This window comes from Callorhinus ursinus, unplaced genomic scaffold, assembly GCF_003265705.2.
Source record: "Callorhinus ursinus isolate GAN/ISIS: 27379988/994484 unplaced genomic scaffold, GSC_fseal_2.0 scaffold30, whole genome shotgun sequence".
Lineage (NCBI taxonomy): Eukaryota > Metazoa > Chordata > Mammalia > Carnivora > Otariidae > Callorhinus > Callorhinus ursinus.
The window spans coordinates 14004776-14032140 of record NW_027397092.1 but is presented as its reverse complement, the minus strand read 5'-3'; the positions used below and the strand labels follow the sequence as shown (position 1 = coordinate 14032140).

Genomic DNA, 27365 nt, shown 5'->3' with positions numbered 1-27365 from the left:
GTCAGCATTTTCTTGCACCGGTTTCCTGAGCCCCGATTGCCCCAGAGGGACACCAAGAGAGCCACGTGATATCTACACATGCAGTGGCTTATATCACAGGAGAGGGACCCCCATTTTAGGGCCAGTAACCTATTTATACTGAGAAGTCAGCATGTCTGCTCTCTGCTGCACCATCTTAGTCTTCCAGGGCTGCTCATTAGACAAACATTCCTTAGAAGACGCTCCCGAACAAAAGAAGACAGTGCCAAGACATGTAGAGACGTGAGAGACCTATGAAGAACTGCCTCCCAACAGGAAGCTTCACATATTTTATTGAAAAAAATCTAAGAAATCATGTGAATCATGTACAACATTTTCTCACAAGAAAACATTTAAGCTGGTTCTTTTAACGTTTCACAGAATTGTAAAACTTTTTAGTTTTCAAAAGGAAAAAACACAATGAAACTACCACAGTATTATAAGTGTTTTTGTTTTTTTCTTGTTTCTAGGGAAAAAGCTGAAAATATTTGGTAAATTTTCTCCTTATGATTTGTGAGGCTAAGTACTATAGTCTTTTATAAATCTGCTAAAAAGATACAAGGAGACGGGTGGATCACTGCTTTCTTTGTTCAAAATATTTTAAGAAAAGCTACAATCTAATGACAACATGTTAAAATAATACATATTTTTGTAGGATGTTGTCATTTCTATACTGGTTTCTCTATACTATATCAACAGTGCAATGGTGATTCAGTGTAAATCATTACAGTGTTTCATTGTTAAAATACTTGTGTTCAAGTACATGTTCATGAACATGATCAAAGTCTCTATTTTGACTTTTTTTTCCATTATTAAAATAAGGTTATAATTACAGTAGAATTTTTCCTATGGATATTTCTAAATCTGAACCAAATTCATAATACATTCTCTAAAAACCTGTTCAACACTATGAGGTTTGTTATGTTTACACATTTCCTGTAGATTACAGAAAATGGGCTAATTCTGCATCAAGACACCAAAAACCAAAAATGATTTCTCTCCATATATAACTAAACGATTACACTAAGTTAGTATACATTCTGGATAACTCAATGGTATTGGCAGGGAGAGAATAGCACCTTAGAGACAGCCCTAACTGAAACAAAAAAAATTTTTTTAGAGCCTAATGATCTTATATTTTTCTTTTTTTTTCTCCCTTTTTATTTTGATTCTGGAAACTGGATCCAACTTATTCATATAAAATTATTTATGAAGCCATATAGTATACGTCAAAATGTTTGTATAGCCCAAACAAACACCATACTGGATGTTTGGCAGGCACAAAAATAAATTAATTTGATTAAATTATATGTAATCTGATAATATTTGGTCTGAAAAACATGCTAGTGTGTGTGTTTATAAATAATGTAATTGCAAAGCGCTGTGAGCCAGCCAGCCTGCTTGAGGTCAACTCTTCTGCTGCAGCTTCTGGGCATAGAAGTCCCGGCATGTGCCACAGCAGCGCTGATACCACCGCATGTCCTGACATAGGTTCTTCTCACGTATCACTCGGCAGTACACAGGCCACTGATCTCCCAGGCACTTGAACGTCAGTGCGGCTGTGAAGCAGAAATGAGGGAACTCAATGCATGCAGCTATCCTAGGTGTCAGGAGCAGAAACAAACAGCAATCATTTAAGTGGGGAGATTTTGAACATTCACTTTGACCCATTTATACTGCCTTCTGGAACTTAAAAGAGATAAACACACACACACACACACATACACACACACACACACATCTTATGGTAAGGAATAAAATGAATAAATAATGGTCTTACTTAGGAGCTCTTTCAGACTCATTAAAGCTAGACTTCCCAAATTCAGTGAGTTGTAATACAAATGGCTTTCAAGGTTCAATTTTATGGCTTTCATTTAAGCTTCTTTTGGATTTTTAGTTGAGAAGATTAAAAAGAAAAAATGACTATGCTCGCTATATCCACTTTTATGGGATACAAATGAGTAAGTATGGTTATGGATGAAATAGCAAAACAAATATGCTCACACTTATTTCATATTCCTTCTTTCTTTTTTTTTAAAAAGATTTTATTTATTTATTTGAGAGAGAGAGACAGCGAGAGAGGGAACACAAGCAGGGGGAGTGGGAGAGGGAGAAGCAGGCCCCCTGCCGAGCAGGGAGCCCGATGCGGGACTTGATCCCAGGACCCTGGGATCATGACCTGAGCTGAAGGCAGACGCTTAAACGACTGAGCCACCCAGGTGCCCTCATATCCCTTATTTCTTTGAGAGCAGACATATCTAGGTGGGCTATCTGGGGATCTTGATTTCACACATCTTTAAAATCAGAGCTGATTATCAGAAGTGATTGAAATTTACAGTTATAAAGTATGTGAAATCTTTCTTTTGCCACCATTCTAAGATGAATCATTATTTTACTTTTTAAAACCTCCGGGTTTCCACTGTGCTTGTGTGGTTGGGGATATACCTTCAAGAAATAATAAATAGAGAAAATGCAATTTTAATTAAATTTTTCTTGTAATCCATCAATTTCTGCCACATGATACTTCAAGAAGGACTCCAGCTAATTGCTAGGGAAAGGGATTATGTTGTTTTGAATACATGGATTTAGGGCATCTGCTCTAGGATTGCTTAACTTTTTGTCTTAACTACTCTTAATTCTACTTGAACTGATTATTTCCTAGAAATGTTAATTATTTGGCTTGAAAAAGAGAATTTTTGTATTTCTGTGAAGAACCAGACTTTTCCATTTGACTGAATCCTATGCTCAAAAAATATCTAAGACAATGAAACTCCTTTCATTTTGGCAATATGGTTCTGTACGATTACATTGTTATCCCTAGGTTGTACACACAGATTAAAAGTGAAGGTGTTAAACATAAATTAACCCAACTACAGTCAGGTAGCAGTGCTGTTAAAAGTCCCTAATTGTCAAAGAAATAAAGGCTAATTCATTTACGAAATTTTTTTAGGCAAGTGCAGGCTGTATTTACTTAAAATACATAATCTATTTATTGAGGATACATTAGATTGAATAACATGAATTGAGAGTATATATGAAACCATTTATAACATAAGAAACTATGTAAATCAATATGTTACTAGCATTTATTTGTATATAATATTATGTCCTTAAGGATTCAAAACTGTTACCTCTTTTTCAGTGGTTTAGATCCAGGTACCCACTCTTCTTGAAAGTCATATTTACTCTATGTCTCTCCAAAGGATAATTTGTACCCAGGATCAAAAGGAAGGCTATTAACAATGGAGAGATCTAAGATACATACCACAACCTCACCTTTCCAGAGACATTATCTTCATGTCGATAGTTCTGCCACGCATCTGGTCAGAACCCAAAATATGGTTACATCCTGCAACCCTTTATAAGATGACCTTGAGAGGTGTGGCATTCGTATTTCCAGGACCAGGCACTGAGGAGATAGCTTCAGGAATCCTAAGTGTTTAGTCTTTAGGAATTTTTACCTCCTGACCATTTGCCCTAAACTATAGTTAAATATATCCCGTTTGGTCAGAACAAAACTAACTCCTATAGATTAAGAACTGAACTTTACAATAATATGCAAAACAGAAGAAGCCATGAACATTTCCACGTTTCTCAAAACCATCCCCTTTTTGGTCTGCTTACCCAGCCTGGGTGATGTTATGGTATTTACATTAATCTTTTCATTGCAGGGCTGAAGGTGGCACGGTCTGTATGCTGCGGGTTTTTCTGAAGAAAAACACTCATTTCCATGTCTTCCTGTGATCTTATGCATGCACTGGATAACACGGGACTGCATTCCTTTGCCACAGGTGATTGAGCACTGGAGAGATACAAGATGTGTTAAAAGTCCTTGTTGCTCTTTCCTTTTTCTAGATTGTGAGCCGCTTTTCCCATCCATCCCTTCCTTAAAATTTAACATGAGTCACAACATTCAGAGTTGATGCAAAACGGGGGTCAGAAATGTCGATACTCATAACTTGGGCACACCGCTGTTCAGAACCTCTGGCTGACCTCAGGCACAGCACTGAGTCATGAAGGACATAGGTGACTAAAGAAGGAGAAAGAAAGGGGGAGAGTATGACTTGGAGGGAAACACAGTACAGTGAACGATAGCAGTGATGCACTGAGGTGGACAGTGTTTAAAGTTCTAATATCTAGTTTGCAACAAATTCATTATTTTTTTAAGATTTTATTTATTTATTAGAGAGAGAGAGAGAGAGAGAGAGCATGAGCAGGGGGAGGGGCAGAGGGAGAGGGAGAAACAGACTCTTCGCCGGAGCAGGGAGCCCGACCCGGGGCTCAATCCCAGGACCCCGAAATCATGACCTGAGCCGAAGGCAGATGCTTAACTGACTGAGCCACCCAGGTGCCCTACAAATTCATTATTGTTTTAATGCAGTCACTGAGGCTCAAGAGTTAGCATGTGCCCAGCCGTGGAGCTGGATCCTGTGGTAATCTTTCACGTACCCATTCACTTCATTGCTCTGGTCTTAAGATACTTGCTAACACAATCAACATGGCTTATCAGTGTGATGCATCCTGCAATAACTGCTATTTCTTGCATGAATACATGACAACCAATATTGTGCAAATAAAAATATGATAATCTGGATTTTTTAAAAAAGATTTTATTTATTCATGAGAGACAGAGAGAGAGAGAGAGAGAGAGGCAGAGGGAGAGGGAGAAGCAAGCAGGCTCCCTGCTCTGGGAGTCCGATGTGGGACTTGCTCCCAAGACCCCGGGATCATGACCTGAGCCAAAGGCAGACGCTTAACCAACTGAGCCACCCAGGTGCCCATAACCTGGATTTTTTTAAATAAAATATCCTTTTAATAAATTCCTTATATTTTAGCTAAATGGACTTTTCTTCATTTGTAAGATATTTTACAAAGAAGAACACACTTGATGTACAATGGTCTTTTATTAGACAAGTATATTGGGTCCAAATGTATCACCAGATTTAATTTGTTACACAAATAAACGGATGCTTATTTGACTGTGAAAATACAACTATTTTATGGGATCAAAATTACATATGAAAGAGTAAATATGGCTTTGTTTCTGAAAATAATGATTTATTTGCTAATCATATTATTTTCTACATAGTAAAGATTTAGCCATATGTAGCCAAATAGTTGTACAGAATTATATCAACTCCAAAGGACAAGAACAAATAAAAGTACATTGTTTTTCAGGACTGTAAAAAATAAAATAAAGTAACTATTGACATATGATGACTCAAAGTACATAATTTTAGCAGATAATGGTTAAATAGTGCCTTTCATAAAATTTGAAAACTCATAAGAGAAAAAGATGTTAGTTGCATTCCTTATGCAAGTTAAGTTTTGTAACAATCTGGGAATGACCTGGAAATGAAAATAGTATCCAGGAAATAATGGAAGTTCTATAATTCATTTAAGTAAAACAGAATCATTTCTGCCTTTGAAACTAACAGAATAAGCTTTATCACAAAATTAAATAGTCTAAAACCTTTTTTAAATAAAAAATAAAAAATGAAAATGAAAAAATAGTCTAATAGCCTTAGGATCTAATTTTCATTAGCATACTTTAGTAATAAAAAATCAGGCTCTTACTAGTAATAATCTTTATAAAATACATTTTGGTAAAAATTTTATTGCATATAGGTGAAAAGTGAACAGATATTTGAAATGAAACAATTGAAATCAGAAGGTAGCTTCTAAATTAGCTCTTACTTCATTATAGAAGATACTACTAAACAAGTGGATAGTTCCTCAAATCATGTCACTATGATTAAAGAGAGACAGAGGTTAAAAGAAAGAGCCAAAATAATTCTGGCCTTGAAATGAGGAGACTGGGTTCTAATATTGTCTGTTGCAACTAATTTACCTGGGACTTATTTTTCCTTTTTGTTAGGAAGGCATTGCGGTAGATTATAACTACACTTTTGGGTCTAAATTACTATGAAAGTAAAAATTCCCAATCTCTAATTATGAAAAGTTACTGTAGTGGGGCAATTGTTAAGTGGTGAAGCTTCGTAACAGAGATGACTCTCTAATTTCATCATCTAATTATTCAGTGTGCCAGCCAACAAGGATATGACACAGGTTCTGTCAAGATTATAGTTTGTTTAAATGTCTCAGAATATCCAATCATTTATTGAATTTTCAAGTACTGATTGATCACCCATTATGTTCAGGATCCCATGCAGAAAATAAAGACAGCAATAATGGTTAATATGATGGAGTTGGTACTTTCATCAGTAAACTTTATTAACAAGACACTAAAACATATAAAACAGATGAACTCAGAAACAGATTATGAAACAATGCAGAAGTTGGGCAATTTCATCCACTTTTAGCCAAGTGTTTAATATTTAATTAATTAATTAATTTAATTTTTCCCATTGTTTAGTATTTTAAATAATGTGTTGCCCTATAGAACGACAGTCTGCTGCTTTAGGATCAAGGGAAACTGATACCACTACCTCCAGAAGATTTTACTTCATACGATACTAACACTAGTTAGCACTTACTTAGTATTTATTATATGTCAGGGCCTGTGTTAGGCCATAATTATTTTGGTATCTCATATGAAGCCCATGAATACTAGTTTTATCCCTTTTACACAGATAAGATAGAGGCTCAAATAAGTGAAATAAATTGCCTAAAGCTTTACAGTTAGGAAGTAGTGGAACTGGAATTTCAACTCACATATACTAAATTCAGAGATCGGATGCTTAAGCATTACTTGATAGTAGAACATTGCTACTACTCCTCTTTATGTTAATAGTCAGATATCTTTTCCTGTCCCTATCCTGCCCAATGGACCTCTAATCCTCATATCTTACTATTAACTTAAACACTGGTGAATTAGAAGGGCTTTTTTGTTCTGTTTTGCTATAACCCATGTTATAAGATAGGAGATAAACTTGTTTGCCTTAAAGACAATTCACATGCATGATGTGTCTTGAGACAGGGTGAGCATGTAATTTCTCACCCAGATCAGGGTAACTTGTGATAGAAGTGGTTAAAATTATTATTCCTATACTTACAGGCACACATTGGACAGTCCTGGGTAATCTGGGGCATACAGTCACCTCATCTACAGACATTTTACTGGTAGATCTATGTCTTAGATGATAAACACAAATGAGTGGACACCGGAAATAGCTATTACATTTCAAGCATATCTAATACGCTTTTACACAGAATGTCTTGGTTAAACTTTGTCATAATCCTCATAACTTTAAAAATGAAAAGAGTGAGGTTCATAGAGATTATTTCATTCTTTCACTCATTCAACATTTACTGCAAGTCCGCAATGTGCCAAACAATGTTCTGGATATTGGGATACGACAGTACATAAAATGGACAGAAATACATGCCCCCAAGGAGTTTACATTCTAATAGGAAGGAGCAGGAAAATAAAGATTTAAATTTCATTGTACATTAGATATTGACAAGTGCCATGGAAACACTAATGCCAGGAAGGAGAGCTTGGCAAAGTCTGGGGTCTGGGACTTAGTAATTCAAATGCGGAATGATCAGAGAAGGACTCATGGGAGGGGTGACAGACTTGCTCCACAAAAAGGAGAGACACACATCAAATGCAAGTCTTTTGATTCCAAATATGCTGTTCTTTACGCTGTGTTTCTATACATCTCAGATTAATTTCAATGGCTTTTTCCTTCTCTCTCTCTCCTTCCCTTTTCCTCTTCTTTCCTACCTTCCTTCCCTCCCTCCCTCCGTCTTTTTATCTAATACATTCTAAATCCTGCTCTTCACAAAAGTACCAAGTAAATTTAAAATGTATTTGAAACAAGGCAGCATTCTAGACTTTCACTAGAGGCTAAAACGCTAAAATGTCAACATTAATTTGCCAGCAAGGGGTAAAGAAACACAAGGTGTACCTGATGACTTGCCATTTGATATTTTTTTTTTACAAGGAAAGTTCACTGACTAGAGTATTTTAAAAAGAGAGACTTGTATTGTCTGACAAAAACTCAACAGTTAATCTTGCCCGGAAGGACCTTTGAAACAAAGCACCTCATGAATCAATTCCATGAACTAGAAGCCTTTAATTATGAACAGGAAATGCAATCTTGATGTCCCAGATTTACCAGAGTAAAAAGGAAACCGTAATCTTTAGAACAAACTTAAACCATTTAGAAAATTGCTCACATGATTTTGGAGTTAATTTTGACCAAGATTACAAGGTACAAGGAGAACTAGTATTGGTAATCCCTCTTTCCCACCAAAAAATGAGCCCCAAATTCTCTGGAAGTGAAATTTTTTTTACTGACCTAGTGAGATGCATCATTTCAGTCTACTTGAGAAAATTATGACCTTCCTTGAACTCGGGAACACATGGGTCATATCTTTACATAATGTCACCATAGATTTCTCTTTTAATGGAACAAATCCTTCCTGGCCCTGGAACATTAGTGACAACTTCTAACACTGGATTAAATTATGTTTACACTGTACCTTGCATGTCAAACACTAAGCATGGTTAGGGAAACTTTCTCAATAATTCACATTTTGGACTATGAAAATAATTAGGGAAATCGTTTAGTAAATGAGAACCATGAATACAAATGTTGGAAAATCAATAAGAACGCTTTATCCTCTTTTAAAACGAGATACACATTTATAGAACCTTATAACCATTTCTATTACCTGAAATTTTATTTTCTTTCTGTCATTCTTGTGCCAGGTAGTAAGAACTAACAGACTTTATTCTCCCTAAGAAAATTTCATTTGAACTAACTGGAAGAAAAATATCTGGAGAAGCAAGCGATGTACAAGTTGGGGGAAGCATATAGTGGATGTTTCCTTGGCTCATATATTTTTCTAAAAATGGCCAAGGATGACCTGGTGTTAGATACAGATATAAGTCTTGGAAAGTTATTCGTACTGAGTTAGATGATAGCCCTGCAGTGGACAGGGGGGGCCAGCTTGGTTTCACAAACTTATGAATTGGTCTAAATGCAAACACATGAAGGGAAATAGAAAAAAAACATACGAAAAACAAACACACTAAAAACTTTCTTAGCAAACTCTTTAACTATGTGGCATTATTATAGAAAGAGATGAAATGAACTCTGAATGGCTGTGAAGTCCATCTCATGGGTAGGCCAAGGTGTGGAATCCTTCCCTCCATCACAAAAGATGGATGAGAGTTGAGGCCTTGCCCAATGTGTGAACTGCAGGGAGAAACTTACCATGGACATTTCACTCCTGACATATTATTTATGGCATTATTAGACAGTGTTGCTCAGGTCTTGGTTTAAGACTTTGTAAAACATGTAAACTACTTAGAGAAGGTGTTCAAGAAAAGGCTGTATATCTTGAGACATTTTATTGATGCCTGATGAAATTATTTGTTTTCAAGTCTAATCTTGAAAGATTGAAGATAATTAGGTCTTAATTAGCACAGTGGTATAAATAAGTTTTTAATGCATCGAACACTACATAGAAAATATGAGTGTACTCTGCTGCTAAATTCTCATTATTTTATATAGAAATATTCCTTTTATGATAGATTTGAATATGTTTATCAAGAATCTGCATCTTTTAAAAATAATCTACATGTATTGTTCCCTAAAGTTTTTATGAATACCATTATGCTGAGTGACATAAATTTACTAAATAGTAGTGAATGACAGCAAACATGCTCTGTAATACACTTATATAAGTAAAACATGCTTAATTCAAAGAAAAAGAGCTACATAAGCACCAAGAAATAGCCACATACAAATTTATAAATTGTCAAAATCACAGAGAATGATTTTCAGAGGTTCTCAATGTTCATAGGTTCTTGTCCATCGCACTACTTGAATCTACTTTTGCAAAGTAATAGAATTATCTTTCTGTCAATTGAAAATTCATGAATCATGTAGAAATTTCCATAACAGCTCATGGTAAAATCTATCAAGTGTCATATCTCTGTTAAATTCATCAAAGAACATTGTTTTCTTCTTGTCTAAGAAGTGATCTACATACTTCTAGAAAAGTTATTTTCACTTAAGAATTCTTTATAAATGGCATATCCACAAATCTCTTTTTTTTTTAAAGATTTTATTTATTTATTCATGAGAGACACACACAGAGAGAGAGAGAGAGAGAGAGAGAGGCAGAGGGAGAAGCAGGCTCCCAAGGAGCAGGGAGCCCGATACGGGACTCGATCCCAGGACCCTGGGACCATGACCTGAGCCGAAGGCAGACGCTTAACCATCTGAGCCACCCAGGCGCCCTCCACAAATATCTCTCAACTACTCACCTATGTAGAGAGGAGACTCTCATTCTTTGCACTGATCTCTGATTCTTACAGTGCTTCTGTACTTGATAGGTTCTGAGAGCAAGTAGTTCTACTCTGCATACGTGATTCTGAACATGGAGCTAAAAACCACTTCCACATCAAGTCTTAGGTATGGAGATTCTGTAGTAAAGTACCAAACTTTAAAATTGTTGGTTAAATGATAGTTTCTTACCTCTCCTTTCAGGACACTGGAATAGTTACAAAGACAATGTTTTGGGGCTAGTTATTTGTTGCCCTGGATACTTAGATAACTTGGATTTGGCAACACACTGGGACAGTGTGGTATAAATAAATTTGTAGACTCAGTTAAATAGTCAACTAGTTTGCCAGTGAGTTTATAGAACTATTAATCTGTGTATATTAAACTGTAAAACTCTTCAAGCTGTAAATGCTGTCAAATGTCCTCTGAAATATCACACCAAAGAGGCGGAAAACTCAACAGTAAAAATACTACCGTAAGATATTTATTTGCAGTTTTGTTGGCTAACAAACATAACTAACCCTGGTTTGCTTTTGAGTTCTTTAGAAACACAAACAAATTTCAGTATATTCAGGGGTTAAAAATAATAATTCTCACACTTGGCCAGCAGGGAGATTACCCGAGATTCCTTTCTTCTAGACTGTGCCAAAGATATATATTTTGGAGAGAATGTGTATTCTCTAGGCCAACAGCTAAGGAAGGCTCTGTAATGCTTTACTCATTTCCAGCTGGCCTCTGTATGAAATAGGAATTCCTAAATTAAGAGAAAATTGTCACTGGCAAACAGAGTTCAAAAAAATTTTTGAAACCAATATAATAGGCAATCTCACAGAACCTGATATAATCTCTAATGATCAGTGCCAATCTATAACAAGGTTAACAGCATTGACTTGGATAATTTGTCTTTGGGAATAAGTGGATTATTCCAGAGTGGTTTAACAAGAGTGAATTAGCGTTCGCAGTGGAGAGTGGACCTCATAAGGAAAGTAAATGATGACTTCTACTGGAAATTATTAGCGCAGCATTCCTATTCATTTATGTATATGTTTGGCAGTTCCATCTTTCAACTTTTTAATAAAGTGAGTGTGAAACAAGCATACTAAGGAACAAAAGTTAGGTTTGTTTTTTAAGATTTGCTATGTATTTTGGTCAGTGTTTCAGCGTCTTTTTAAAGTAGTTCATCTGCCTTATTTAACACATGGGTATTTGGAATTGAATCTATTCCTAGAGGTCAGACGTTTGGGGATTTTTTTCTGCATATGTGTTTAATTAATTCATCATTTAGTTCTACAGTTCAAACTATTCTTTCCTCTTTAATGAAAATGTCTGCATGTCATTAGAGCAAATCAAGGAAATGTGTGTGGCACAATCAAGCAGAATAGCTTATGAACGAGTAGCAGAGAAGTGAATATGTTATGAAAGGGCCGTCAAATTAACCCCCCAAATCATTTTTATATCAAAGTACACATTGATCACCACAGTAATGGAAGAAAAAAGATGTTTTGCATTAAGAAGCAATTAATAAACACAAAGTCTTGAACACATTTGTGATTCTGCTAGCCTATGAATCACACGGTGTTGGAGAGGTGAAAAAAGATTATCGAGGCATTTCTATTTTATCTCTATCATTCCAGTGAAACATCTTCCCGCCAGAGAGAACTGTTTGGAATGACGGTGACTGAATTTCCTTTTCAAATAAAATGCTTTCCAGGTCTAGTCGAACAATTCTGTGTCCAAAATGGATCAGATCCCTCCGTGGCCATGTGAGAGAAGTGTGTATGTTTTGTTTTGTTTGTTTTAATATAGTCTTGGTTTAAAATAGCACAGAGAGCACTATGCTAGTTACCTTTAAGTTATGCCAACCTGAAATAAACCAAGTATTTGCCAGGCCACAGAGAAGATTCTAAGTGTGCTTTGCTTCCATCCACTGCTTTCTTTCCAGGTTAGATAACTGCCATCTAAACTGATGGCAGCTATTTCAGTCACATGGATTCCAGAGAATGCAGCAGAAGTCCACCAGCTACTTCAAAGCTCAATGTTAAGCACTTTTTTGGCTTAAGCAATATGTTACTCAAATAAGGGTGCATTTACCTTTTTTTTAAAAAAAAAAAATCACATTTTTTAAGTAGTTTGACTCACCATATAGAAGAAGGTCAAGGGAGTTATATATTTACATAAAATTATACTGACTGATTTTCCTGAAGAAAAATAAGCTAGTTACTAATTCTTTTGTAGTAAAATATATGTGACATTGTAGTTCTAACAGAATTAGAGTCAGAAAATAAAATGGATCAGAAGAAAAGAAATGCAATGTTTAGATGTAGCCTACATTTTTTGCTTACTTGATGAAAAAGTTTAGTGATCATTTATTCAATAAACATCACTAAATGTAATGCAATATTCTGGTCACGCAGAGAGAATTGTGAGATGGGTAAAGGGGGTTAAAATATTCTTTTTTAAAAAAATTTATTTATTTACTTGAAAGAGAGAGAGTAAGCAGAGGGAGAGAGAATCTTAAGTAGACTCTGCTGAGGATGGAGCCCAATGTGGGGGCTCGATCCCAGGACATTGAAATCATGAAACATGATCCTGAGCCGAAATTAAGAATCGGACATGTAATCATCTGAGGGATCCAGGCATCCCAAGATATTCTTAATCAGACAGCAACAACATAAGGCAGTAAATAATTAATTGAGAAAAAGTAACATTAGTCATTAAGTGCAAAGAAATTCTGTCATTTATTGTGGAAGCCCTTGAAAAATCAGACACTTCAGATGGTCCTTGAATGACTCAGGTAGTTGGAGGAAACACATTCTAGGCGAAGAGATATCAACAAAGACACAGAGAATGTACAAGTACAAACTGCTCAGGCCTCAGCTTAGTGGGGATACCCAATTGATGAGAATAATAAGACAGTTCTCAATAGGCAAGTTAGGACCAGAATATGGAAAGCTTTGAATGCCAGCATGAATATCCAAAGGCAATTCTCTGGAAATACTTAGGCTATAGGATAGAGCGATGAAGTCATCCCTGTGAGTGGATGGGTCTGAAATAGGAGTACGCGGGGAAGGAAGCACGTTAGAAACTGTTACTCTAATCCTGGGGGAAAAAAAATAAAAAGGACTGCATTATTATATTGGAAGCAAAAAAAAAAAAAAAAAAAAAACAACTGAAGCAAAACCCTCTTGTATGAAGAAGAGGAGCCAAGGATAGTTTCCAGCCCCGGGAGCTGGGAAGATGATAATTGACATTTTTCAAGAAAAAGGAAATTGTGAGTGGGGTATGGTTTGAGGAAATAAAATGAGGAATTTTGTTTCAAATATACACAATTTCAGGAACTCTTAGCATGCTGATGGCAGAGTCCAAGGGCAACTGAAGTTTGGGCAGAGAATAAAGACACAGCCTGCCTCTCCCTCAACTCCCTCCAGCTACACTCCCTTTTCTAGCTACACTCCCTCCTTGGGCACACTTAGGAGACTTGAAAAATTTAAACATCATCTAAAGGTGGATGATTCCAAAATTTATATTTCCATCCCACTTTCTCTTCTCTGACCTTTACCTACTACATGCCAGTATTTAAGTCTTTTATGGGCAAATGAAACACAGTTCAAAGGAGAAGTGGAAATCTTTCCCCTCCAACTTGATTCTTCTCTTAGGGTTTCCTATTTCCTATCATAGAAGCATCATCTGTACAAACTGTTCAGACCAGAAAGCCAACCTGGGAGTCCTTCTTCATACCTTCATAACTGCTTCTTCCTTATCTCCCCCCACAAATAACCAACCCCAGTTCTGTTCATTTTAACCTCAAAATTTCTCAAAGCCAACCATTTCTCCTCATCTCTACTTACACTACTATATGAATGGCCAGCATCTACTTGGTTACTATGTATCTGACACTATGTGAAGAACTTTCCATGAATTATTTCATTTGGATTCATTAACTTATCTGAACAGAAGATCCAGATTTCAAACCCAAGGCTGTAGGACTTCATACACTGAGCTATCATACCTCTTACAGATCCCAATCTTCTCTCCTCCCTAGGAATTTTGTAATATTCTCTCGGTAACTTTCTATATCCATGACATCAGTCAGTTTTGACATGGTAGCCTGCAAATATTTAAGTATTAGGAAAGTATGAGTTTTCTTTTAATTTCAGACAGAAAATGTTAACCTGTTTATAAAATTGAAAGTAATATATGGATATAGTAGAATTATAAGCACAGAAGGCCCTTTTTTCCAATGTAATTCAAATAAACTATTCTTTGTATATCTGTGCAAAAAAGTTTTTGAAAAAGATTTTATGTATTTATTTGACAGAGAGCAGGAGCATGCAAGCTGGGGAAGGAGCAGAGGGGGGAGGGAGAGGGACAAGCAGACTCCATGCCAAGCATGGAGCCCAAGGTGGGGCTCGATCCCAGGACCCTGAGATCATGACCTGAGTCAAAACCAAGAGTCAGATGCTTAACTGACTGAGCCACTCAGGTACCCCCAAATTTTTAATATGTATAAAATAATACATGTAAACAACTTTAGTCCATACTATATGACTCTTCTGCATAATATTTGCTCACTTAATAGTAGGTCTTGGAGAAACCTTCCCATCATTATGTACTTATCTATAAATATATTTTTAAAAACTACAGTATGGTACTGTTTGAATATGGTATTATGATTTATATAACTAGTTAATGGACATATGGGTTGTTTCCAAATTTTTGTTGTGCCAAAGAAGGCTGCAATGAGTATCTTCATAAATATGGTTAGCAAATTAGGTAAGAATGTCTGTAAGGAAAATCTTTGGCACTGGAGTTGTGGAGTCAAAGAATGTGTGCATTTCAAAATGAGATATCATTTTTCTCACCTATCAAATTGATTAAAAAAAAGTGTGATAACATCCAATCTTAGTAGTATGGGGAAACAGGTATGTGGAGGCACCTGGGCAGAAAGAAGTAGAATTTGCTCCCTGTAGATGGAGCTTTCTGTTTGTCCCATGGCACCCCTCAATAAACATCCCTTGTTGCCTTTCTGAGCCCTGAAGCACATGCACATGCATGTGTGTGTGTGTGTGTGTGTTTATATCTAAACATGTTTCCTAGTTTTATTTTCCTATATGGACTTGTACATATTCTGTATACAGTATATAAAGTTACAGGTTTATATATTTCTAATCCAATCAATTTGTGTTTTGTCTCTAAAGTAGATCTCTCATTTTAAGTAGCTCTAAATACTCTTCTTTGGACTAGGCACCATTTGGACCACTGCATCACTGACACTGGATTATTACTTTTACTTGCACAGTTAGAGCACTGTGATATTCAGAAAGACCCACAGTCGCTTTGGCACATTTTACAGATGTAGGAATGAGGTTAGGGGGCCTGTGGAACTGCTCTCTGGCATACAAGATTGATGCTGGTTGTGCTCCTGGGCTCTCTGGGTGTCCCAGACAAACTTAAGCAAAACCAGGGACCTGGTAAAATAATTTTCCCTTTTGTTACATTCTGCATCCAAAGACCCCATATGATGCCTTTCTAACTGGCTAATCATTTGCGTATGTTTCTTTCATTTTAAAGATGTCTTTCTCTGGTAGTCCTGGTGATCTGGTTCTATCTATCTCTGGATATCCTCTATTTGGTAAACATATACTTCACTACACCTAAGTAAAAAACACTCAGTGCTAAGACTACTGAATTTTATAACATTCTTACCAAATTTCTTTGTATTTTTTAGTGGAAACTTTCCATCCCCATCCAACCACCTACTGACACTCAATGTCCCCAAAATGAATTTTGGCATGTCCCATGCTCTATACCCTATAAAGAACATCAAGAGTAATTTTTTAATTAAGTCATATTTATTTACTGAAATGCTTTCAGGTATGATTTATAAAGTGAAATTACAGATACCCTGGTATGTAGCAAAAGAGCATTGATAGTATTATTTTATAAGTCTAGCAATTTTTCAATGATTTATTAAGAAGACAGTATAATTAAGCCTTATGGATTAAAAAAATCCTCTTTCATTTTCCAATCCAAAGGATGTTAAATACATGTTCTTATATCTGCATTTATACTTAGACATGTATATGCATATATAATATATACATTACATATATATATACACACAGACACCACTTCAATCTAAATTACAAATTTTCTCTAGATAGAAGAATATAACACAGATAGTATGTGTGCATCACTCTTTTTAAGCTAATATATTTCTGCTATGTTCAATCATATCAGCCAAATGCTTTGATAACTTTGCGTAATTCAAACATTTTAAAATTTGTGTTTGTTTTTTTTATAAATTTATTTTTTTAATATTTATTTATTTGAAAAAGAGAGAGCAGAGAGAGAAGGGAGCATGAGCAGAGGGGAGGGGCAGAGGCAGAGGGAGAAGCAGATTCCCCGCTGAGCAGGGAGCCCAATGCGGGGCTCAATCCCAAAACCCAGGATTCATGACCTGAGTTGAAGGCAGACGCTTAACTGACTGAGCCACCAAAGCCCCCCCCCCCCCCTTTTTTTAATGTACCTGGGACAAGAGATCAGATTCTTAGGAGACTTTAAAACTAAAAATGGTAGCAATGCAAAAAATGCCCCACTCTCTTGCAGTATAAAGAGTCAGAGGCAAAACAATTTGATAGCCAATAGTTTGGGGATTTAGTGCATGGTTTAGAAGACAGCTATCTTCTTCAGATAGAATGCTGAATAGCAAATTATGTAAATGCTCAGTGGATGTATCTGAACAAGACAGTAGAAAGTCTTTCCTGATGAAAAGTATCCTCTTTATCACTGAGTAATTTCTTTACTATGAACAGCTTACTCAGAGACAAGTGGATTTCGAAGTAAATATTCCTATAATGTAAAGTATGTTTTCTGTAGGACATCTTGCCCAAATGTTTAAAACCAAACCCACAACCTCTGATTTCTTTAATTCATTGACTATCCAAGAATGATAGATTTCAGTGTGACAGATTCATGTCCTTTTATGACGTAGCTGCTCAAATCTTCCTGTCTTAGGAGACTCTAATTATAAAAAATAGTAGGCAGTTATCTTTCCAATGACTTGTAGACATAATTAGAAAAATAATGCTATATAGAAATGCTAATCCACCAAGAAGAGTTTTTTAGATTATAGATAATTTCAGTTTGGTTTCAATCTACAAATTTTTTCCTGTTTCAAAAAAAGCACTTACAAAAGTAGTATTTCAAATTTAAGTAATCTAATGTAACCCTTCCCAAAGTGTATTACAATAAATAACAAACTAGCTATATGCTCTGCAAAAGTGATCTTTGGTTAAAAGAAAAAAAAAAAAAAGAAACACTAGAGTCTCTCTTTGAGATTTACCAAGTATAGAAAAATTTGTTAAAGGATCTGAAAGTCCTATAGCAAACAGTTTTTGATTATCTTTAACTACATTATTTCTCACACCTGGAGACCATATCCCAAGGAATGAGTTTTCCATGGAACTTAATGTGGGGAATGCAAGACTTAAGAATTCATAGATTAATATAAATTTAGTCTTATAAAAAGGATGACATTCGGATCTTTGGTAAATATCAGTCTTAGTAATGTATCTATTTAATAATATATTCTCTCCATTATAGCAGTTGTCATTTTATTCATTCCTTTGATTCTCTGATGTCAGCTGATACTTAACATTTTCTATTTTTACATTCTATTAAGGTATTTAATTTGGTTATTTGCAGCTAATTATTTCTTTAAATTTGAATGGGAAATCCTCTAACAAGGGGTTAAACTTCCCTCTACTACACTGTTACAAATCCACTTGGTTTATTTTTGTAAAAAAACAGCAAGATATACATCTGGATTCTGCAACCTCCAGCAAGTGGATTTTAATTGGAGTGTGTGTATGCCAGCACAGGGTCAGTCCAGATATGCAGAATTCCACAGTCCTAAAGCCTCACCCGGCCATGGGACAACAAGAAATCCCTCCTTTGGGAGTTCTGGCTCTGGTTCTTTTTGTCTCTTTTGACTTAATGCAAAAATACTAGGTTCTGTAGGTGCATGATTAAAAACATGGTGTCATCTAGTCATTTAGTCTAGGACATTCTTGATTGCATTGGTCAGGATTTCTTTCTTTAAGTTTCCTTCAATGATTCACTGAGCTTTCCTCCAGTGGAAAGAAAGGTCCTCTGTGATTATTCATAATTTCAGTTTTTAGATTCCTCTTCAACTGAATATACTGGATATAATTATGGTTTCCTTTTACAGGATAAGTTAAAAATCACTCATTATACTGCAAGCTTTATATTTATCACTTCTAAAAAAAGATAGACCATATTATTTGTACAATTAAATCATCCAAAACGATTTATTGTGCTTCCAGCATTATTTTGAATTATATCATCACAAAAGACTCATCTCTTGTCCAAAAATCTATTTATCATGTCATAATGTGAGATGTGGCCAAAACTATTCATTTTCCAGAATTGTGAAGGAATAAATTAAATTCAAATTATAGAGTATGAATTGAATCTAAGGACAAACCAGGAATAATTATGTATAATTCCAAGGTGTTTTCTGTCTCATTAAAATTCACTTGAATGAGTTCTCTTGTTAATACTGCACAAAAAGTTAATGCTATAAAAGCTTCAGGAAGGACCAAATTTTGTGTAACAGGTAGATAAAACAATACTTTTTATTTGCTCCTCTACAGGCCTCCAATAATGAAAACAAGAAGCTGCAGACCTTCAAATAAAGGCAGAAAGGTCAAATTCTGGCAGACAATAAGGCATTTCATTAAACATAAGGGACTATGTTATTTTTCACGTCAGTATTCTAAGGACGGCTTAAATGAGTGAATACGGATTGTTTTACAGCCCAGAAACATATGGGTCATGTTCTGTTCTCCCAAGAAAGACCCCAAGGCCATATCGATATCTGAGATATAGTAGAATGTGGCATATAATTGTGTGAATAGTTAATGCAAGCCAGAGCTAAGCAGCCACACTGTTTGTATCCCATTTTTTGCCAATTTTCTAGTCTCAATGAAATAAACATAAGCACTGTCCAACAAAGGCTATATTATATCTACTTAGAAATCAGAGGTGATGTTTTTATGAGCGATTTTTCTCTTTTGAATATTCTTGGATTTATATTTTTCTCTCTCAAGCTGAGAGCAATTTCTCCACTGTTTACACAAAGCTACCAAAACATAAATGATGGAGATCACATAGGCTGATACGAATGCAGTGAACAGAGTTTGAGGCATAAACAAACCTTTTTCTTAGGAAGCCTCCATTTAGTTGATACACCGTTGGCTCAACAGTGGTTAACGACTTCTAGCCAGTGGGAGAAGCTGAGGATATATTTGTCTTTTAACTGATTCTCTAGTGATTCCCCCATATTATGGAGGGAAGAACATGGTTTCATAGCTAGATTTTTGTGGATATCTCACTGAATATCCCTGATTAAAGACAATCTGAGGCTTCATTTTAAGTCTACTTCAGTTTATCAATAGTTTAAAAAATACTAGTAGAATCTGAGTGAAACTGACAGATTAATTGAACTCTGGGGAGCACAGAAATCCACCCACAATTGCACACATCTTGTTGCTATTTCTGTGCCAGGGACACAGCTGATAAGAATAAGAAATCTGTGTGCTCCCTCTGTCCATGAATACTTTAATCACTGAAACTTAATAATCGCAGCATTATTCCTTTTCTCTGTAATTATTGGGGGATGGTTTTTATTTTAACTTGAAAATGATATGTTAGAAGTGAAAACGAAGGGGTGAAGTCAATAAAATTCACATGGAGCCACTTGCTTTAATTTGTGCATGCTGTCTACATCTGCTATGCTGAGACTTCAGTCATAAAAAAGAACAAGGGAACAGGTTTAAGGAAAAGAGCAGACTTATATCCATAGAAAGAAAAAAGTGCAACATACTGAATCTTCTAAATAAGCAAACAAAAATCAACAGGCCAAAAGACAAAGGTAAAACATCGTAGAACAAAGATGAATAGTTATTAGAACTATCTACTCCTTTCCTTACCCGCAAAGGCTATCTATGTTCAAGCTGGGTAGTGATATAGTAACTCAACAAAACCAACTTAAAGTAATTCAGTCTAAGTATACCTAAAAAGGGACACATATGTTACTGTGGTAAATTGGAAAAAATAGTTTTTCAGGCTTAGCATGGAAAACCAAAAGTTACGTTTTTTATGATCTCCCCAGTTAATTTTGATTTTGCCTAAGATTTAACCAGAGGCCACATAATAGGCACATTTATTAATCAATAGCAATAGTATGTGTCACGCAAATAGGATTTCCCAGCCATATTTCCACATGCAGCAATGAAGGAGCTTATAGTTCTGTGCCATAAATTTTAACAAAACCTGGATCTTCTGTTTTTTGCAATTACAATTTTTCTTTTTTATAGTTAACTGGAGATTAACACTTATCACTTAAAATATTTCCTTTTTTTAAAGACCTCACCATCCTGAGATCTTGACCTGAGCCGACACCAAGAGTCAGCCGCCCAACCGACTGAGCCATCTAGGTGCCCCTCACTTAAAATATCCCTATTAATTAATAAAGCTGGAAAAGTAGAGCTCATCTATGCTAGTGGTTTTTAAACTTTTTCTTTGAAAAAGAACTGTTACACTTAAGGAAAACACCTCAAATTTCACTAGCCAAAATAAACAAATGTGGAGTGGCTACAATGAAAAGAGAGCAATTGGTGATCTTTCCCATACCCCTCCAGCTAGGACTTTCATTCCCTTGTCCTATTTTATGCGTTCAGTGCTGAAGAAAGAGTTAATATACACATAGCTTGAAAACTATGGTGTTATCTATCTTCCTTATTTCACTCATAGGGAAGCAAAGATACAAAGGTATTCAATAGCTTGACCAATTGCTCCATCTGTATAATGAGGAAGTCCAAACTATGCCCCTCCTATCTTGACTTCCAAAACACGGCCTTGCCCCTATCATCCCACTGTATTTCCCTCTCTTAGAATTAGGAAAACATTAACCCTAAAAATAAAATAAATTGTGGTTAATTTGGAATTCTCTTTCCACTAAAAGCTGTTTCCTCTAAAGTGTGAAGTTTTCCTTCTATGGTTCACCAGTTCAAAGCTGCATGGATTGGGTTGAGTATTTCCTAATTCTGTAGGGAGGAATCAATTTACATTGTTTACAAATGCATCCTTTAAAGAGTCCCAATGTAAACTTTAAATGTTGTAGATCTTTGAAAGAAGAGTATAGGTTATGAGAACATGGGATTTTAATATGCAAACAGTTTTAGAGAGGAAAGACATCAGTAATCACAAGAAAATAGATTTTCAGTGTCAGGAATTTCTTTTGGGGCAACATTACACAAACTGGCTAACCACAGTGTGTTACACATTGAGAATATTTCTTCCAGAATGCCCTTTAGGATTCTTTATGAAAAGCCACCACACTCCCTACCATGCCCCAGCAGCTACCACTTGTTTTTTTCACATATAAAATAAAGGGAAAGAAGAGAGGATTTATTATGTCTCTTCTAAGCCTTAATATTTTATGATTCCATGATAATAAGTATATAATACCACAGCTGAATGTGGCAAGGCACAGGGGATTATTTGATTAATACTTACATTTTTGAAGACTAGTATTTGAGAGCTGTTTTTACCCAGAAATGATCAGAATTTTATCTTAAAACACAGGATTTATTAATACTTTATATGAATGAATAGATGAGCTGTTTTCTATGGCTCACTTGTATATGAGGTTCTACTTTATTCATAAATTTAAATATTTTCACAAAATTAAACTTACCATTCACCTGCCATATGAATCGTGTCTACTTGATTTGACCAAAGGACTTCCAGAATGCCGTTCCTTTCCTTTTCTTCTATACACAACCCCAAAATTGGTGAGAAAAAGAACGCCTTTTCCATATTAAGATGGAAATTGCCTCTGCTTGATGCTGTTACTACCTCCCTTAGTTATATTTTCAATGTACTTATCTGATAGTATTCTGTTTATTAGATAAGTTTAATGTAAAAATATTCTGACAAAGAATGATATCAATAAAAATTCACACAACAAAATAATAATAGATAGTATTGTTTGAGAGCTTCCTTTGCGTCAAACTACATTTATCTCACTTGATCTTTAAAATGGTTTTATAGAGTTCATGATCATGGACAGACAGATAGGATGTGAACCTGGGAATATAACACTCCATCTCTCATGATCCATACCTCTATAGATCCCCTAATACTGAGAATGTACAGAATGAGTCTCACCTTAGACCAGTCTCCCATTCGCCACACGTAGCATTTCGAGTAATCCTCACAGTCCTCAGCCTCCCTGGGTCTGGTAGAGAGGACGCATTTCTTTCTAGGGTTAGTACACCTCACGGTCCGATGACGTACACCTTTGCCACACTTGACTGAACACTAGAAGATAACACCAGAGTCTGGATGAGGTTGGGGATTAGGAGATATAGACCAATGATTAAATTACATTAAGTAGTATTTCTAATCATCTCTCATAAGCCTATCACTCATATAAAGACCATGGTAAAGAATAAAGAGAAGGAAAACACCTGTTACATCCCAAAACCAGGAGCCAGATGAAGCTTAGCACACAGTGTTGGAAGTAAATGAGTTTCAGGAACACAGAACCATTATTACACAGAGAAATATAACATAGGATTGTTGATGAAAGGCAAATAATATACGGTGATCAAAATGTAAAATACTAAACTTGATTGACATCACATATTTATATACAGTTATGTAAGAAAATTCAAAAATTTATTTTTGCTAAGATTTAGTCTGTTTTAGCCCCAAGAAATGCTTGTGAAAAATGAAAATGTTTTTAGAGTGTTATTTCTCACAGACTTCTCTTAAAGAGAAAACAGAGAAAATCTTAGCAAAAAGAAAATACTTCATTTCATAATTATATACCCCTGGAAATCATCATTCTAAATGGCTATATGCATTGCAAATATAATTCAGTTCAAAAATAGTTTAGTTCATTTCATAACTAATTGATGCCTGATTTAAGATGGTGACATAACACATAAAGCACGTATGTATATTACACCTATTTTTTCTAGGTGCAACTTAGCATCTCATTTTCATTTATGCTCCTTGTTATGGACTATGTATAAAGCTTCTCAGTTTTACAAAGATACACCTCATTGGCTATCTGGGCACAGGGACCAAAATGGCATTGGGTGGGAGAAGGGAGAGGACAGAGAGAAGGGAAGGCATGAAAGATATGGCAAAACTTGAACATTCAATGAGTAATTGTGTCTGAAAAAAGTCCAAAGCAAGATTTGCAGGTATACATTTAACAGTGATATAGCATACAAATAACCATGTGGACTCCAACAGTTGTGTTCCTGAAAATCTGAGCATGGAAGTAATGATATTTTAAATATGATAAATTTTGCACAAATGAGTGATTGTCTCATTGGCTTATGTTTGAACATGTTGGACTTTAAAGTGGACTACATGTGTAACTAGGCATTTTAATATTTATCTTTTTATTTTTTTTTGCAACTGGAACTAACTCTGATCCCTAAAATCAATTTTTAAATTAAATAAAAATAAGAGAGAGATTTCTTAATTGGTAGACTGCATTGAGACATATTATTGCTCCCAGCTGGTGCCAAAAATCTGTATAGAATATTTCTGACCTATTTCCTCCTAAAGAGTTTGCAAAAATGTTATGGTTAGGCTGAAGGTGGGGCATGTTCCTTCTCTCATGTGAATCTTCTCTCCAGATCCAACTGATTGATAGTGATGTAAAATTAGATCCTACATTCATTGTCAAAAGTATACTTTACCAATGAGGAAGAATCTGTTAAACAGCAAGGTATAACCCAGAAAAGGAAGCCAACAGAAAGTCATGCTACTTGCGGAGAAGCAAGATGGTGGAGGAGTAGGAGACCTAAATTTCGTCTGGTCCCAGCAATTCAGATAGATTGGGATCAAACCATTCTGAACACCTATGAACTCAACAGGAGATTGAAGAAAAGAATAGTAGCAACTCTCTGAACAGAAAAGCGACCACTTTCTGGAAGGTCTCTTCTGATTTGTTTAGTGTATAATTTTCTGGGGTCATTGTTACCCTGTTAGCATTTTGTTCTCTCATTCATCTATTCCCCTCTGGACAAAAGGACAAGATGGAAAAAATCACCTCAAAAAAAAGAACAAGAGGGAGTACGGACTGCCAGGGACCTAATCAATACGGATATTAGTAAGTAGTTGGAACTAGAGTTCAGAATGATGATTTTAAAGATACTGGCTGGGCTTGAAAAAAGCATGGAAGATACTAGAGAAACCCCTTCTGGAGAAATAACAGAACTAAAATCTAACAAAGTCAAAATCAAAAAGGCTATTAATGAGGTGCAATAAAAAATGGAGGCTCTACAAGACGTCCATCGACAGATGAATGGATAAAGAAGATGTGGTATATATACACAATGGAATATTATGCAGCCATCAAAAGGAATGAGATCTTGCCATTTGCAACGACGTGGACGGAACTGGAGGGTGTTATGCTGAGTGAAATAAGTCAATCAGAGAAAGATATGTATCATATGACCTCACTGATATGAGGAATTCTTCATCTCAGGAAACAAACTGAGGGTTGCTGGAGTGGTGGGGGGTGGGAGGGATGGGGTGGCTGGGTGATAGACATTGGGGAGGGTATGTGCTATGGTGAGCGCTATGAATTGTGTAAGACTGATGAATCACAGATCTGTACTTCTGAAACAAGTAATGCAACATATGTTAAGAAAAAAGAAAAAGAAGAAGATAGCAGGAGGGGAAGAATGAAGGGGAGTAAGTCGGAAGGGGAGATGAACCATGAGAGACAATGGACTCTGAAAAACAAACAGGGTTCTAGAGGAGAGGAGGGTAGGGGGATGGGTTAGCCTGGTGATGGGTATTAAAGAGGGCACATTCTGCATGGAGCACTGGGTGTTATGCACAAACAATGAATCATGGAACACTACATCAAGAACTAATGATGTAATATATGGTGATTAACATAACAATAAAAAATTTAAAAAAATGGAGGCTCTAACTGCTAGGATAAATGAGGCAGAAGAAAGAATTAGTGACATGGAAGACCAAATGATGGAAAATAAAGAAGCTGAGAAAAAGAGAGATAAACAACTACTGGATCACGAGGGCAGAATTGGAGAGATAAGTGATACCATAAGGTGAAACAATATTAGAATAATTGGGATCCCAGAAAAAGAAAGAGAGAGGGGCAGAAGGTATATTGGAGCAAAATTATAGCAGAGAACTTCCCTAATTTGGGGAAGGAAACAGGCGTCAAAATCCAGGAGGCCCAGAGAACCCCCCTCAAAATCCATAAAAATAGGTCAACACCCCAACATCTAATAGTAAAACTTACGAGTCTCAGAGACAGAGAAAATCCTGAAAGCAGCTTGGAAGAAGAGATATGTAACCTAAAATGGTAGAAACATTAGATTGACAAGAGACCTATCCACAGAGATCTGGCAGGCCAGAAAGGACCGGCATGATAAATTCAGAGCACTAAATGAGTAAAATATGCAGCCAAGAATACTATATCCAGTGAGGCTGTCATTGAAAACAGAAGGAGAGATAAAAAGCTTCCAGGACAAACAAAAAATAAAGGAAATTGCAAACACGAAACCAGAAATAAAGGAAATTGCAAACACGAAACTACAAGAAATACTGAAAGGGGTCCTCTAAGCAAAGAGAGAGCCTAAAAGCAACATAGACCAGAAAGGAACACAGACAATATACAGTAACAGTCACCTTAAAGGCAATACAATGGCACTAAATTCATATCTTTCAATAGTTACCCTGAATGAAAATGGGCTAAATGCCCCAATCAAAAGACACGGAGTATCAGATTGGGTAAAAAAACAAGACCCATCGATATGCTGTCTGCAAGAGACTCATTTTAGACCCAAAGACACCTCCAGATTGAAACTGACGGGGGGAAAACCATTTACCATGCTAATGGACACCAAAAGAAAGCTGGGGTGGCAATCCTTATATCAGACAAATTAGATTTTAAACCAAAGATGGTAATAAGAGATGAGGAAGGACACTATATCCTATTTAAAGGGTCTATCCAACAAGAAGATCTAACAATTGTAAAAATCTATGCCCCTAACATGGGAGCAGCCAATAATATAAGCCAATTAATAACAAAAGCAAAGAAAGACATCAATAACTTTAGTGGGGGGGACTTTAACACCCCCCTCACTGAAATGGACAGATCATCCAAACAAAAGATCAACAAGGAAATAAAGACTTTAAATGACACACTGGACCAAATGGACTTCACAGATATATCCACACATTCCATCCCAAAGCAACAGAATACACATTCTTCTCTGGTGCCCATGGAACATTCTCCAAATAGATCACATCCTAGGTCACAAATCAGGTCTCAACTGGTACCAAAAGATTGAGATCATTCCCTGCATATTTTCAGACCACAATGCTTTGAAACTAGAACTCAATCACAAGAGAAAAGTTGGAAAGAACTCAAATACATGGAGGCTAAAGAGCATCCTACTGAAGAATGAATGGGTCAACCAATGACAATGAAAACACAACTGTTCAAAAGCTTTGGAATGAAGCAAAGGCAGTCCTAAGAGGAAAGTATATAGCAATACAAGACTTTCTCAAGAAACAAGACGGTCTCAAATACACAACTTAACCCTAAACCTAAAGAAGCTGGAGAAAGAACAGCAAATAAAGCCTAAACCCAGCAGGAGAAGAGAAATAAGATCAGAGCAGAAATCAATGAACCAGAAACCAAAAGAACAGTAGAACAGATCAATGAAACTAGAAGCTGGTTCTTTGAAAGAATTAACAAGATTGATAAACCCTTGGCCAGACTTATCAAAAAGAAAAGAGAAATGACCCAAATCAACAAAATCATGAATGAAAGAGGAGAGATCACAACCAACACCAAAGAAATACAAACAATTATAAGAACATATTATGAGCAACTCTATGCCAGCAAATCAGATAATCTGGAAGAAATGGATGCATTCCTAAAGATGGATCAATTACCAAAACTGAACCAGGAAGAAATAGAAA

The 27365-nt window shown here is 35.9% G+C and overlaps 1 protein-coding gene across 1 annotated transcript in view; it reads right to left on the bottom strand.

Moving 5' to 3' along the window:
• The window catches only part of ADAMTS19 (ADAM metallopeptidase with thrombospondin type 1 motif 19), a 252836-nt gene continuing 225471 nt past the window's right edge, over nucleotides 1-27365 (bottom strand). Inside the window, exons 21-23 of the mRNA XM_025860822.2 lie at nucleotides 22542-22694; nucleotides 3643-3820; nucleotides 1-1577 (exon numbers count right to left, since the gene is read on the bottom strand). Coding sequence (XP_025716607.2) covers nucleotides 1426-1577; nucleotides 3643-3820; nucleotides 22542-22694 — 483 coding nt within the window. The 3' untranslated portion in view covers nucleotides 1-1425. The remainder of the gene's footprint in view (nucleotides 1578-3642; nucleotides 3821-22541; nucleotides 22695-27365) is intronic.